The 14,438-nt window shown below is 45.5% G+C and overlaps 1 protein-coding gene across 1 annotated transcript in view; it reads left to right on the forward strand.

Annotated features, from left to right (window-relative positions):
• The window catches only part of LOC106552739 (astrotactin-2), a gene marked incomplete at its 5' end in the record, with an annotated part of 151,987 nt that overhangs the window by 86,470 nt on the left and 51,079 nt on the right, over window positions 1–14,438 (forward strand). The window contains 1 exon segment of the mRNA XM_087707614.1: window positions 12,378–12,528. Coding sequence (XP_087563740.1) covers window positions 12,378–12,528 — 151 coding nt within the window.

Genomic DNA, 14,438 nt, shown 5'->3' on the forward strand with positions numbered 1-14,438 from the left:
GTTTGACAAGACTGTTCTCCTGTCTCTCCTTGTCCTTCTCTTCACTAGACTAACCATACCCAGTTCCTGCAACTGTTCTTCGTATGGTTTAACCTTCCAGCCGCCTACTCATCTTGGTCCGGTGATTTATATGAAGGCAGTTCAGCTCACATTCCCTCTTCCATCCTCCCTTCAGATGGATCGGGTTGATTGAAAGTCGGTGTTTTTGATTCAGTTTGAAATTATTTGGACACGGTTCATGGAGCCGACGATGGCTCGCCCGTGCAAAGACAACCTTTCCCCAGATTAATTGAAAAATGTAAATCAGATTGGACGGGAATGCTTCTGAAAACCTTTCCAAATTGATTCACTCCCTCTAAATTGGGGTTTGGAGGACGCTTCTTCTGCTCAAGTTGTTTGAATAATCTTGTTATTCTTTATATTTATCACCAAAGCATTTTTTGAAATAATAATTGTTGTCGGGAATTACATTAGAATAGAATAACATAGTTGGAAGGGACCTTGGAGGTCTTCTAGTCTAACCCCTTGCTCAAGCAGGAGACCCTATATCATTTCAGACAGACAGTTCAGTATCTTCTTGAAAAGCTCCAGTGATGAAGCATCCACAACCTCTGAAGGCAACTTCTGTTCTACTGGTGAATTGTCTTCACTGTTGCTTCTCTCCTTGAGTAGTTTCCATTCATTGTTCCTTGCCCTGCCTTCTGGTGCTTTGAAGAGTAATTTAACCCTCTCTTCTTTCTGGCAGCCCCTCAAATACTAGAAGAGTTCTATCATGTCACCCCCTAGTCCTTCTAGACTAGACAGACCCAAATCCTGCACCTGTTCCTCATATGTTTTTGTCTCCTGAGTTGCTCTTCTTTGCAAGTTTTCCAAAGTCTCAATATCTTTTCTTGTAATGTGGTGACCAAACCATTCCAGGTGTGGCTTTTCCAAGGCTTTATAAAGCGGTTCTCAAAGTTGTTTTGAGGGCAAACTCAGAAGACGTGGAGGTACCTGGCCTAGAGAATTGCCAAGAATCAGACACAATTGAATGGATAACATCCTCTTCCTCCTCTTCTCTTCCTCCTCATCTCCATTGTTCTCCTCCTCCTCCTCCTCCTCCTCCTCCTCCTCCTCCTCATCATCATCATCATCATCATCATCCAAGCCAAAAGAGGGCAAGCACAATTGAATGGATATCCTCTTCATTCTCTCCTCCTCCTCCTCCTCCTCCTCATCATCATCATCATCATCATCATCATCATTATCATCATGCAAGCCAAATGAGAGCATGCACAATTAAATGGACATCATCATCATCATCATCATCATCATCATCATCATCATCATATAAGCCAAAAGAGGGCAAGCACAATTGAATGGATAGCATCCTCTTCATTCTCTCCTCCTCCTCCTCCTCCTCCTCCTCCTCCTCCTCATCATCATCATCATCATCATCATATAAGCCAAAAGAGGGCAAGCGCAATTGAATGGATAACATCCTGTTCCTTCTCTCCTCCTCCTCCTCCTCCTCCTCCTCCTCCTCATCATCATCATCATCATCATCCTCCTCCTCCTCCTCCTCCTCCTCATCATCATCATCATGCAAGCCAAAAGAGAGCAAGCAAAAAAACCAAAAAAAGTCTGGCATTTCTAGGGGGGGAATCCCATCTCCGATTTCCTGCCATTTCTACTTGTCTTTCTCCAAGTGTCTTCCTTCCACTTCGCGGCCTTCGCGGCCAAAAGAAAGGTGGGGGATTTAACAGGGACAGCCAGCCAGAAATCCACCCACCCACCCTACTCCAGAATTTGGCTGTTTCGCTCTGGAAGATTTCCCTCCCCCTCCCCGCTCTCCCAGCCCCCAGGACGCCTGCCTCACCTAATCCCACAATTGAAACCCTGCAAATAATGGTACTAATCAAGGTGATGGGAAGCTTTTGGAGCCAGCTTGCTCCCAGCCACCGTTAATGAAAATAAGTGGAAATTTAATTCATAATAATCATCGTCACGCAACGGGGTTCCAATATCCATCTTTGGCTCTGCGAGGCCAATTATTTGCAAAGTGTTTGACTGAATTCTGCAGATCCCCCTCTCCACCTCCCATCTTATACCCCCCCCCCCCGCCACCACACTTTAAAGCTGTCTGCCTAAGCTGCTCCGTGTCAGATATTTACAGAAGGAAAAAACGCACTTCGCGCACAATTTCACGGCGATGGGGCAGGGTTCTTTATGGAATTAGCTTTTGATTACAGTGTCTCCAGCAGATTAGCAAGGCTGGGTCTGCTATTATTTCCCCCCACATTTTTTCTCTTCTCTCTGTCTCTCTTTCTCAGTCTGTTTCTCTCTGTGTGTGTCTCTTTCCTCTCTGTCTCTCTCTCTCCTCTCTCTCTCCTCTCTGTCTCTCCTCTCTCTCTCTTTCTCAGTCTGTTTCTCCCTCTGTGTGTCTCTCTCTTCTCTGTCTCTCTTTCTTTCTCTCTCCTCTCTCTCTTTTTCTCTCCTCTGTCTCTCTCTCTCTCTCTCCTCTCTCTCCTCTCTCTTTCTGTCTACTCTCTGTCTCTCTCTCCCTCCTCTCTCTCTCCTCTCTCTCTCTTTCTCTCACTCTGTCTGCTTCTCTTTCTCCCTCCTCTCTCTTTCTCTCTCCTCTCTCTCTCCTCTATGTCTCTATCTCTCACTCTGTCTGGTTCTCTTTCTCCTCTCTCTCCCTCCTTCTTCTCTCCTCTCCTTTCTCTCTCTCACACACACACTCTTTCTTTCTCTTTCTCTCTTTTCTCTCTCTCTCTTTCTCTTTCTGTCTGGTTCTTTTTCTCTCTCCTCTTTCTCCTCTATCTCTCTCCTCTTTCTAGCTCTCGCTTTCTCTTCCTTTCTCTCTCTCCCTCCTCTCCTCTTTCTCTTTCTCTCCTCTTTCTCTTTTTCTGTCTGTCTGTCTGTCTGTCTGTCTATCTGTCTGTCTCTCTCTCTCTCTCTCTCTCTCTCTCTCTCTCTCTCTCTCTCTCTGTGCCTGGCAGGAGCAGAATATGCTTTCCATACATTAAAAGCAGAACAAAACGGCCATGTTTAACTTTTCAAAAAGCCATCAAGGCTCGGTTTTCAAAGAGATAAAAGCCATGTCTGAAGCCGAAGCAAGGTCATTTCCCAAGGATGGACTCTGGGATTCGGAATTTTATTTATTTTATTTTATTTTTTTCTACTGGCAACTTGTAGAAAGTGGGACACTGCAGCAACAAGAGATTTTTTGAGAGGGGGCGGGAACCTCTTTTCTAGCAATTGTTGTTTTGGAAGGAGTATGAAGTAGTACAAAGCGAGCGCTCACCGAACTGGTGGTTAAACCAATAGGATCCCACCACTGGCTAAAATATATGATGAATGGTTGCAGGAACTGGGCATGGCTAGTCTAGAGAGGAGGAGAACCAGGGGAGACAGGATAGCAGCCTTTCAATATTTGAGGGGTTGCCACAGAGAGGAGGGGCTCAAGCTATTCTCCAAAGCACCCGAAGGCCAGACAAGGAATAATGGATTGAAATATTCAATTCAACCTGGAAATAAGGAGGAATTTTCTGACCGTGAGAACAATCAACCCATGGGACAGAAGTTTTTGGAAGTTGTGGGAGCTTCATCCCTGGAAGCTTTCAAGAAGAGGCTGGACTGCCATCTGTCAGGAATGGTGTAGGAATGCTTGGGCAGGGGGTTGGACTAGAAGACCTACAAGGTCCCTTCCAGCTCTACCCTGATTGATTGATTCAACCTAAAAATAAGGAGGAATTCTCTGACCGTGAGAACCATCAACCCATGGAACAGAAGTTGCCTTCGGAAGTTGTGGGAGCTTCATCCCTGGAAACTTTCAAGAAGAGACTGGACTGCCCTCGGTCAGAAATGGTGTAGGTGTCTCCTGCTTGGCCTGGGGAAGGGGTTGGACTAGATGACCCACAAGGTCCCTTTCGACTCTATTGTTATCCGCGCCGTTTTGCATTCATCTTTCAAGGGAGCCGATTAGCATTTTCCTGCCTTTTGAATAGCAATCCAGGCCTTCTTTGAGATGCTTTTTTTTCTGAATTCATTTTTTTCAAAAAACCCGCAGCACCGTCTCTCCTTTTGTATTCTCCACATTCCTCCGTCCAATTGATCATATCAATGTTCTCTTTCTGTGGCCGGCCGCGCTTCCCGCTGGTGTCGTCTTTGAGCCGCCAATGTATCTTTTGGGGTCGTTCCTTTGAGTGGGAAGCCAGCAGAGTTCTTTCAATGGTGCTGTGGCTTTTTTTTTGGGGGGGGGGGAAGAACCAACATTTTGTGCTGTTATTGTCTCTCAATGGATTGTGAGAATGGGGAAACGGCCTTGGAAAAGATGTCGTCAGGCCTGGAAGCTGCGTTTTACATGTGGGCCTTCCGGCCGCGACATTTTCTGCTGTAGGAAAATGGGGAGGGGGGTTATATAGAGCAGGGATGGCAAACCTTTTCAGCACTGAGTGGCCAAACCAGAATGCACAGGCATGTGAGCGCATGTGCCTGCCAGAAAGTTGAAGACCAGCTGGCCAGCCTGCGCATGCCTGTTTTTTGGCTGTTTTGGGCCATTTTCTGGGCTGTTTTGGGCCATTTTCTGGGCTGTTTTCAGCCCATTTTTTGGCTGTTTTCAGGATGTTTTTGACCTGGAAAACGGCCTGGAAAATGCCCCCAAATGGCCTGAAAACAGTCCAGAAAATAGCCCCAAAATGACCTGGGAATGGCCCAGAAAACACCTCGAAAAATGGCCTGAAAACGGCCCCCAAATGGCCTGAAAACAGCCCAGAAAAAAACAGCCCGAAAACCGGCCCGAAAACAGCCCAAAAATAGCTGGTTTTGAGGGGGGCTGTGAAATGCTCAGTCCTTGAGGGTTTGTGAACTGAGTTATTTTCTTGCAGACGTTTCACGACCCAACTAGGCAACAACATCAGTGCTAGAAGGGAGATTGGGGAGTCCCTGGGGTTCTCTGCGCTGGGTTATTTTCTTGCAGGCATTTTGTGATCCAACTTAGATAACATCATCAGTGCTAAGAGTGGAGATTGTGGAGTCCTTGCGGCTCTCTGAGCTGGCTTGTTTTCTCAGAGACATTTTGTGACACAACTAGGTAACATCATCAGTTTTAGAAGGGAGTGGGGCTCTCAAAGGCTCACCACCTCCAATATACGCTACCTGAGCATCACAAAATAAATAAATAAATACGAAACTATGCATATACTTACATATATTATATGACACAGAGAAACAATACAGTCTCATTCACATGTGTGCATGTACATGGAGAGAGAAACGAATCTTGCAAGTTTATCAGATGGATTGCAATGGAAACAAAGCTCTTACAGAATCTGGGAGTCCTGCAAGAAATACTTCAAAACCCCCTCCCGGAGGGGAGCAGCAGAAAAAGACCATGAAGTGGCTGTGTGGGGTCTCTGACAATGCGTCGAGCTTTAAGGACATAGCACTTATAAGTAGTGTCCCGAATAAAGGGAATATAATTTTCTCCACTGTCCTCACCACCCTCTGTAGGGACTTTCTATCTGAGACACTGCGGCCACCAAACCAAGCAGGGATGCAGTTTATTAAAATGCTTTCCATGTAAAAAGTGGGCAGGATAGAAGGAGAAAGATGGGCTCTCCTCATCCAATGCAGGCTAGGAAGAGATAAGGTGAGCAAATTAGGAGGTGTTTTGCTTTGATAACATTACATGTTCAAGAAAAATATTAAATCACACTCCTGTTGGGATTCTGGAGTACGAAGCCTCCCTGAATTGCAAACAAACCCTCTGTGGTTCAAAATATTTTAATTTTTAAGCTAATGATAGTTCAATTACTAGAAAACTGCTGTCGGTTGCTACAGACTGCTAGATGTTAAATGAGCTCAAGTTGTTGGCGGGGTTGGTTTGGTGTGGGTTTTTTTTGTGTGTGCTTCTATTAATACTTTTGGTTATTAATACATTTGCAAACGTATTGTAGCACGAAGGGAAGATTTGTCGGAGAATTTCAGGCTTGGGTGGAAGCACAGAACTGCCGGCTTGGGTGGAAGCACAGAACTGGTTTCTCACTGAAGCGGGTTGAGTGGAAACAGATGTTTTCTAATCGCAGAATCTTCTCCAGGATTAGAAACGGAGAAGGTTGCGTGCGACTATATTTAGAGGTGCCACATTGGTCTAATTTGGGGTGCATGCCATTTATACTTTTGTGTCTTCCAAAGCTCATTTTCATCTACCGATTTTAATCTGCAATTAAAAGCCAAGCAAGGAATGGGTATCCAGACGCCTGTTTTGCGTCGAGCTGCACAATTTAGAATGCGTTTATGGTCCGACGCACCCATTGACCTGACTTGTGTGTCTAAACAGAGATGGGAAATGGTGTGGTGGCCTAGAGGTGGCGCTCTTGCCTCACAATCAGGAGGCTGTGAGTTCGATCCTAGCTAGAGGCAGATATTTCTCTCTCTCTGGGCCCAATGAGAATATATCTTGCTGAACAAAACTCCTCATTGGCAACATGAAAGGCATCCGGCCAATAAACACTCAGCTCCATTCAGTTGCACAGACTCCACCTTGCAAGGGATTATGGTGGGATCCTCACATTTGGTTCGATTCAGCATTCATCTCAGGAGAGCAAACCAGAATGTTTCATACAGATAGTCCTCTCCTTACCACAATTTATTTAGTGACTGTTCCTGCAGCATCTTGCAGCATCCCCACAGTCACATGATCAAAATTCGCCCGCTTGGCAACTGAACTGTCTCATATTTATGACAGTTGCAGTGCCCTGGAGTTACATGATCCGCTTTTGTGACCTTCTATCAAGCAAAATCAACAGGGAAGCTAAATTCACTTAACAACCACCTTAACCGCAGTGATTCACTTAACAAACGGGGCAAGAAAACAGGGCAAAACTCACTTAACCAATGCCTCGCTTAGCAACGTAAAGTTTGGCCTCCGTTGTGGTCGTACATCGAGGACTACCTGGGCTGCAGATGGCAACGCAGGCTGGGTATTGTGGCATTTAAAGCCTCAACGCCTGCGAAGCGCCCTAGTTTTGGAAGCCTGTTCTAATCTTAGGACAGTTCTGTCCCAATCTTTCGGCACGCCAATCATTTCTTGTGAAACATCTCCAGTTTCTATTTTCTGAAGCTCCGCTCTTGTTCTGCCGTAGGAGAGGGATCCAGAGTTTTCCCAACTCTAAACGGGGTCAAGTTACAGTTAACACCGAAAAAGCTGTCTTTCTAACTAAACCCAGGCTGCAGCTGTCAACCGGCATAAGGCTTATTTAATTTAATGGTTCGCCACATGGAGGATAACTGCCCCACATAGCTGAGTGAGCTGAATCGCAATTCATCCTGTTGTTGGATTCCTGAGTAATTGTGCCTGTTTCTGTCACGGGGGTACTGTTTGCGAAAGCCTTCCAGATTTTCCGTGGTTGTGTCTTCCATTCCTCACTTGGAACAGTTAGATCTGTGGCGCCATGACAAAATCCCATCTCCCGTTCAAAAGCTGTATTGTGTTAGGAGTTTTCTCTGCACAACCCTTATCAGATGTGGCATGCCTTTGTCCTTAACTAGCACCAGTTTGGACTGGGGTCTTTTAAAGATGAGTTCCTTGGCAATTTAAGAAAGTTTTTGTGTCAGCTTCCATAAAGAAGAAAGATGGATGAATGGAAAGATAGATGGATGGAAGGGAGGGAGGGAGGGAAAGGGAAGGGAAGGAGGAGGAAGAGAGAGGGGAGGGGAGGGAAAAGGAAAAGAAGGGGAGGAGGAGGAGAGAGGGAAAGGGAGGGGAGGGAAAAGAAGGGAAAGGAAAAGGAAGGAAAGGAAAGGAAAAAAGAAGGGAAGGGAAAGGAAAGGAAAGGAAGAAGGGAAAGAAAAGGAAAGGAAAAGAAGGGAAGGAGGAGGAGAGAGGGAAAGGGAGGGGAGGGAAAAGAAGGGAAGGGAAAAGGAAGGAAAAGAAAAGAAGAAGGGAAAGGAAAGAAAAAGAAGAAGGGAAAGGAAAGGAAAGGAAAAGAAAGGAAAAGAAGAAGGGAAAGGAAAGGACAGGAAAAGAAGAAAGGAAAGGAAAGGAGGAAAGGAAAGAAGGAAAGGAAAGGAAATTTCTTCTAAGTAGATGTCTTTCTTATTCTATACCTATAGACAGATTCTTGCCTAACCAAAGCAGCCTACTACCTATGTGAAGCCCTTTCTGGGAACTATTAGGGAGGATCCGTCTTCACCCTCTTTCTCTCACACAAAGCTATCTGAACTTAGTTGGCTCCTACTGTTGGCTGAAATGCAGCCTCTCCCTCCCGGGAAACTGGACCACATTCCATAAGGCTTTGATCCTCTCTGTTCCCCCCCCCCCCACACACACATCCTTCTCATTGCAATCTACCACTTTTCGATTTTGTCTGTGGGGTTTAGCCTAATTCCTGCGTGCGTTCAAGAGGTTTCCGTGGAACTGCACAGCAGTAACTGAAAAATGGAAGCCAACATTGGCAGTTCAGAGCAGCGTGGATCTTGTGACCTAGGCTTCCCCAAAAAAGCACAAAGCAGATTCCTGATCCCGACAAAACCCCTTTTATTCAACAAATGTGAATTCCTCTCATTCACATTCAGCCAAGGCCTGGCAAACAGACTTTCAAAGGTGTATTTATGACCACAGACCTTATCTAGCTTGGAAAGATGACATGTAAATATTTTTCCAAATGAGGTGGTGTGCAAGGAAAGACTGGGCACAGAGTCTCTGAAATTCACGGACAGATCTTCACGCTCCTGAAATAAATGAACAAATGAATTGTCTCCTGCAAAAGTCCACTCCAGCAAAGTCTTTCAAGGGAGAATTGAAGTTGGGAAAATCCCAATGAAAGCACTTCTTAAATGTTTCAAACCCTCCCGTAATCCCTAGGAAATATTCTTCCACCTCCAGTCTTTTGGTTGGAAAACACCTTTCATTGCAACCGTATTGGCACAATACAAAATTCTCATCGCTCTACTTCCCACCATCCATCTCTCTCTCTCTCTCTCTCTCTCTCTCTCTCTCTCTCTCTCTCTCTCTCTCTCTCTCTCTCTCTCTCTCTCTCTCTCTCTCTCTCTCTCTCTCTCTCTCTCATTTTTTAATGGTTTCCCCTTTTTTATATACTTTCCTGCAGCTGTCTTGTCCCCAAAGTAACCCCTCTTCGCTTTTTCCTTTCCTTCACACTCACTACCTCTCTGCATGTCTCCCACCGAATGGTTGGGAGGGTTATTTTATCGATCCATTTTTTTTTTTTTGCGGTTTATTTTCTTAAGTGGAAAAAGGGGAAAGAAAAAAGAAAACATCCTTATACGTGCCAAGGGAAAAATGAAACCAGCCAGCGTTCTCTAATTTTGCACTCAGGTTCCCGTAATAAGGCTGATAGGTATGAAATCACTCACAGTGTTGGGGGAAAGCCCTTTAGGGTAGTCTCTACCAATGGACTGAAACTGATGCGGGAGAATCAGCAGGGAAAAACGACTGTCACACCTTCTTCCCTGCACATCAACCTTCATTTGTGAGATTGTGGACAAGATGTCTACCAGTCTCCTCCAAAAACAGTTTTTTTGTTCTTGACTTCCTCTTGATAGAAGGGACATGGTGGCCCAGTGGCTAAGACGCTGAGCTTGTCGATCAGAAAGGTTGGCAGTTCAACGGTTTGAATCCCTAGCGCCGCATAACGGAGTGAGCTCCTGTTACTTGTCCCAGCTTCTGCCAACCTAGCTTGGAAGCACATAAAAATGCAAGTAGAAAAACAGGAACCACCTTTGGTGGGAAGGGAACAGCGTTCCGTGCACCTTTGGCATTGAGTCATGCCGGCCACATGACCCCAGAGACATCTTCGGACAGCGCTGGCTCTTCGGCTTTGAAACGGAAATGAGCACCGCCCCCTAGAGTCAGGAACGACCAGCACAGATGCGCGAGAGGAAAAAAATCCTCCTGATAAGTCAGCCTGTTCCTCTCAATCCTTCCTGATTCACCCAAAGGTGCTTTTTCAAAAGGCAACTGGACTTAGTTTTTGCTTGAAGACATTTTGCTTCTAATCCAAGAAGCTTCTTCAGTTCTGACTGTCTTGAAGTCATTTTGCTTCTCATCCAAGAAGCTTCTTCAGTTCTTCAGTTCACATAGACCATATAGAGTCGAGGTGGCGCAATGGATAGAGTGCAGTACTGCAGGCGATTTCAACTGACTGCTAGCTGCAGTTTGGCAGCTCGAATGTCACTAGACTCAAGGTCGACTCAGCCTTCCGTCCTTCCGAGGTGGGTAAAATGCAGACCCAGATTGTTGGAGGTAAGAGGCTGATTCTGTAAACCGTTTAGAGAGGGCTGTAAAAGCATCTGTGAAGTGGTATATAAGTCTAGGTTCTAGTGCTAAACAAGTTCTCTTTGTTATGGGAACCATCTGCCTTCCTCTTCACACCTGTTGAGATGTCCTTGAGAAGTTTCCAGACTCTCCCAAGCCTCAGTGGAACTGCAGAAGTTTCATTTCTCCAACTAACCCATTCATAACCAACACTTCCCCTCCCTTACTCTAACGACAAGTTGAAAGGAAGAGTCACGTACCCGTATCCAAGAAGCGCCTTCAGTTCTGACTGTCCTTGAATATGTTTTGCTTCTCATCCAAGAAAAAGCACTTTTGAGACAACCTGGATGACTAAAAGTTTCCAAAGACACATCCTTAATTAAGTGATCTCTCAAATGTATGAAACATACCAAGCAGGGTCCTTTCCTGTGATTGTCTCCTGTGTAGCAAAACAAAGATTAAAAACTGGCATACTACTCTTGTGTAATGATTAGATGTTTTTGCCCCCTAAATGATCAAGAGGAATGGGCTACAGACATTCAGCAGTTAGACTAGCAGTTAGACTTATATACCGCTTCATAGGGCTTTCAGCCCTCTCTAAGCGGTTTACAGAGTCAGCATATCGCCCCCACAATCTGGGTCCTCATTTTACCCACCTCGGAAGGATGGAAGGCTGCGTCAACCCTGAGCCGGTGAGATTTGAACCGCCGAGCTGCCGAACTAGCAGTCAGCTGAAGTGGCCTGCAGTACTGCATTCTACCCACTGCGCCACCTCGGCTCTCAGGCTAGACAATCTTAAATTGAGTCAAAAGTACCCAGTTTGAGTTATCATGCTGGGCATTGCATAAATGAGGGGTACAGAAGGAAGAAAACAAAATTTAAATTTAAATTGAGAGTTAAATGAAGGCAGGTGTCAAATAAATTAAATACTGTTACGATTTTTCTCCATTTATTTGATATTTTGGAATGGAATGGAGATTAGATAGAAATAAAATGGGATGGAAAGGAATGGAAGACACTATAAAATGGAATGGAATGGAACATAAAATAGAACAGAATTCTTTATTGACCAAATGTGATTGTACACACAAGGAATTTTTCCTTCAATTGTATCAAGAATTTGGAGGCGCACCTGTTGTGGGGCCCCAGCAGCCAGAAGAGCTGGCAGCAGATTCGGATAGTGGGGAGGTTGGGGAGGAATATGGGCCAGTCCTGGAGTCTGGGGAAGGCTCTGCTGAGGGCTCTGTGTTGGAGGCAGAGAGGGGGCCAGAGCCCTATGCTGGTTATCAGCTGCCTTGAGAATCACACATTAGTAAGGCAGAAGAATAGCTGGAGCCTGTTCCCAGTGTGCGCATGCGCAGAGTTGCCAGACAAAGGGAACAGCTAAAGAACAGGGGTCAACTTGGGAGTAAGGCCACAGTTGGATGATGAATGGCCCCTCCCAGAGGAAATAAAAGAGGAGTCAAAGGGGAATGGAGTTTGCAGGAGACAATTAGTTTGCTTCATTGATTCGTGACTTTTTGAGATGCCTGGCCAATTTCTGCAGAAATTGGCCTGGCAGCTCTCCAAGCCAGAGAAGGTCTGTGACCGTAAATCCTCCCTTGAAAGATGTTCCTGGATGTAAATGAGCAGAATTCACAGTCAATGAATAAAATATTTTTTTGCCCGTGCAAGGAGTTTGCTTCTTGCTCTCAGGAAACCTGGGTCAGAACAGCCCCACAGAAACATGAAATGTCTTTGGCTGCTTGGAAATAGGACACTTCTCTCTTACCTTTATTTGGAAATCATTTTTCCTGAAGTCATGATTAAAATATGTTGAGTGTTTTAATTGATCTTGCTCCGTTTAGGAAACCTGCCCACTAAGGTTAGGCATGACAAAAGACATTGAAAAAGGCTTCTAATTTGAATTGTTGTCGGGAAAGAAAAAGAAAGAGGCAGTTACTAACAGGAGGAAATCTTTAAATAATAGAGTGAGTGGAAGAGGAAGAGGGAATTAATCTGACTTTGCCTTAATGGCACTAAGTACGGAGGCCAGAGGGGGAACCGAAGGAATTTGTGGAGGAATTTAAAGGAAAGATGGTCATTTTCTTTGCCTTTGAATTTTTCTTTCTTTAAGGGAAGAAGCAATGTTGTCCACCTATTTCGAGACCATCAACGACCTGCTCTCGTCCTTTGGACCGGTTCGTGATTGTTCTCACAATAACGGAGGCTGTACCCGCAACTTCAAATGTGTATCGGATCGTCAGGTGGACTCAACCGGTTGTGTGGTAGGTACAACTTCCCTGACTCAAGGGAAGGTGGATGCCTTGGATTGGTGTTACAAAAAGATGCTTTGGAGAGGTTGAGAATTCAGACCTTCTCTTCATTTGCAGCTCCTTGAAGGAGACATGATATTCTCTGTCTGTCTGTCTGTCTGTCTGTCTGTCTGTCTCTCTCTCTCTCTCTCTCTCTCTCTGTCTTCCTGTGTCTCTCTCTGCCTCTGCCTCTCTGTCTCTGTTTCTCTCTCTTTCTGTGTTTCTATCACTCTGTCTCTCTCTCTCTCTCTGTCTCCCTCTGTCTATCTCTTTTTCTGTGTCTCGCTCTCTGTGTCTCGCTCTCTGTGTCTCGGTCTCTCTGTCAGTCTGTCTCTCTCTCTCTGTCTCCCTGTGTCTCTATCTGTCTCTATCTCGGTCTCTGCCTCCCTCTCTCTGCCTCTCTCTCTCTCTGTGTCTCTCTTCCTGTGTCTCTGTCTCTTTCTCTCTGTCTCTGTCTCTCTGTATCTCTCTGTCTCTCTCTCTGTGTCTGTCTCTCTCTCTTTGTCTCTCTCTCTTTCTGTGTCTGTCTCTGTGTCTCTGTCTCTTTCTGTCTCTCTCTGTCTTCCTATGTCTCTCTCTGTCTCTGTCTCTGCCTCTCTCTCTCTCTGTCTCTCTCTGTGTGTCTCTCTCTTTCTGTGTCTCTGTGTCTCTGTCTCTTTCTGTCTCTGTCTCTCTGTCTCTCTCTGTGTGTCTCTGTTTCTCTCTCTCTCTTTGTCTCTCTTTCTCTTTTTCTGTGTCTCTGTCTCTTTCTCTCTGCCTCTCTTTGTCTCTCTCTCTGTCTCTCTGTCTTCCTGTGTCTCTGTCTCTGTCTCTCTCTTTGTCTCTCTTTCTCTGTGTGTGTCTCTCTCTGTGTGTCTCTCTTTTTCTGTGTCTCTGCCTCTCTCTCTGTCTCTCTCTCTCTCTTTTTGTCTCTCTTTCTCTCTGTGTGTGTCTCTCTGTGTCTCTTTCTGTGTCTCTTTCTGTGTCTCTGTCTCTCTCTCTGTCTCTCTCTGTCTCTCTCTCTCTCATGTTCAACTTGTGTTTATTCTGTCATTTTTGGGGAATCTACGTCATGTGTTCAAAACCTTCCCTTCTAATGATTCTAATGAAATGGCTGTTATGCTTCTAGGTTTATCTCTCTCTTGGCTTTTTGCACATAGCATGTGAGGTCATTGTATTAATTTACTTGAGTGAAAGCAAACTGGATTTATTTGGGATATCATATACCTTGCAGTATTTCATTCCTCCTCTCCTCCTCCTCCTCCTCCTCCTCTCCTCCTCCTTCTCCTCCCCTTGTCCCTGCCCCTTCCCCTTCCCCTCCCCCCTTCCTCCTCCTCCATTTTCATCTCCTTCCCCCTCTTCCTCTTCCTCCTCCACAATTTCCAACTCTTTCCCCCTCCCCCTCCTCTTCCTCCTCCTCTTCCTCCTCTCTTCCTTCTCCTCTGTCTCCCCCTACTCTTCCTCTTCCTCCATTTCCATCTCCTCCTCCTCCTCCCCCCATGCCTTCTTGGTGCGTCAGCAAATATATGAGATGCTACCTGCCATACAACCAAGGCATCGATTATAAACAGCTGTTGTGCTACACCAAAACAGGGAGCTTTATTATCTGTTTACCCTTTTATATCTTTACCACCTGGCTCTCTATTGGCGTCTCCTTTCAGGTGAACATGCAGACTTAAAAAGGTGGCCAGAGAGGCTCTGCTGTAACCAGAGGTAGATGAGCTAGAGGTAGATGAGACCCAGATCTCCAAGCAGGAAACCTTTCTGGCAGGGGAGGAGCATCATTCACCTTCTAGATGTAGAACCTGCAACCTTTTGTAGTCTTTATGCCAAGCACCTTCCATCATTGGCCACACTGATTTGGGATGAATGAATGAGGACAGTGAGCACCAACTTTCATATCA

This window comes from Thamnophis sirtalis, unplaced genomic scaffold (genome assembly GCF_051295495.1).
Source record: "Thamnophis sirtalis isolate CommonGarterSnake01/CBP01778 unplaced genomic scaffold, rThaSir2_p1.2 scaffold_2, whole genome shotgun sequence".
Taxonomy (NCBI): domain Eukaryota; kingdom Metazoa; phylum Chordata; class Lepidosauria; order Squamata; family Natricidae; genus Thamnophis; species Thamnophis sirtalis.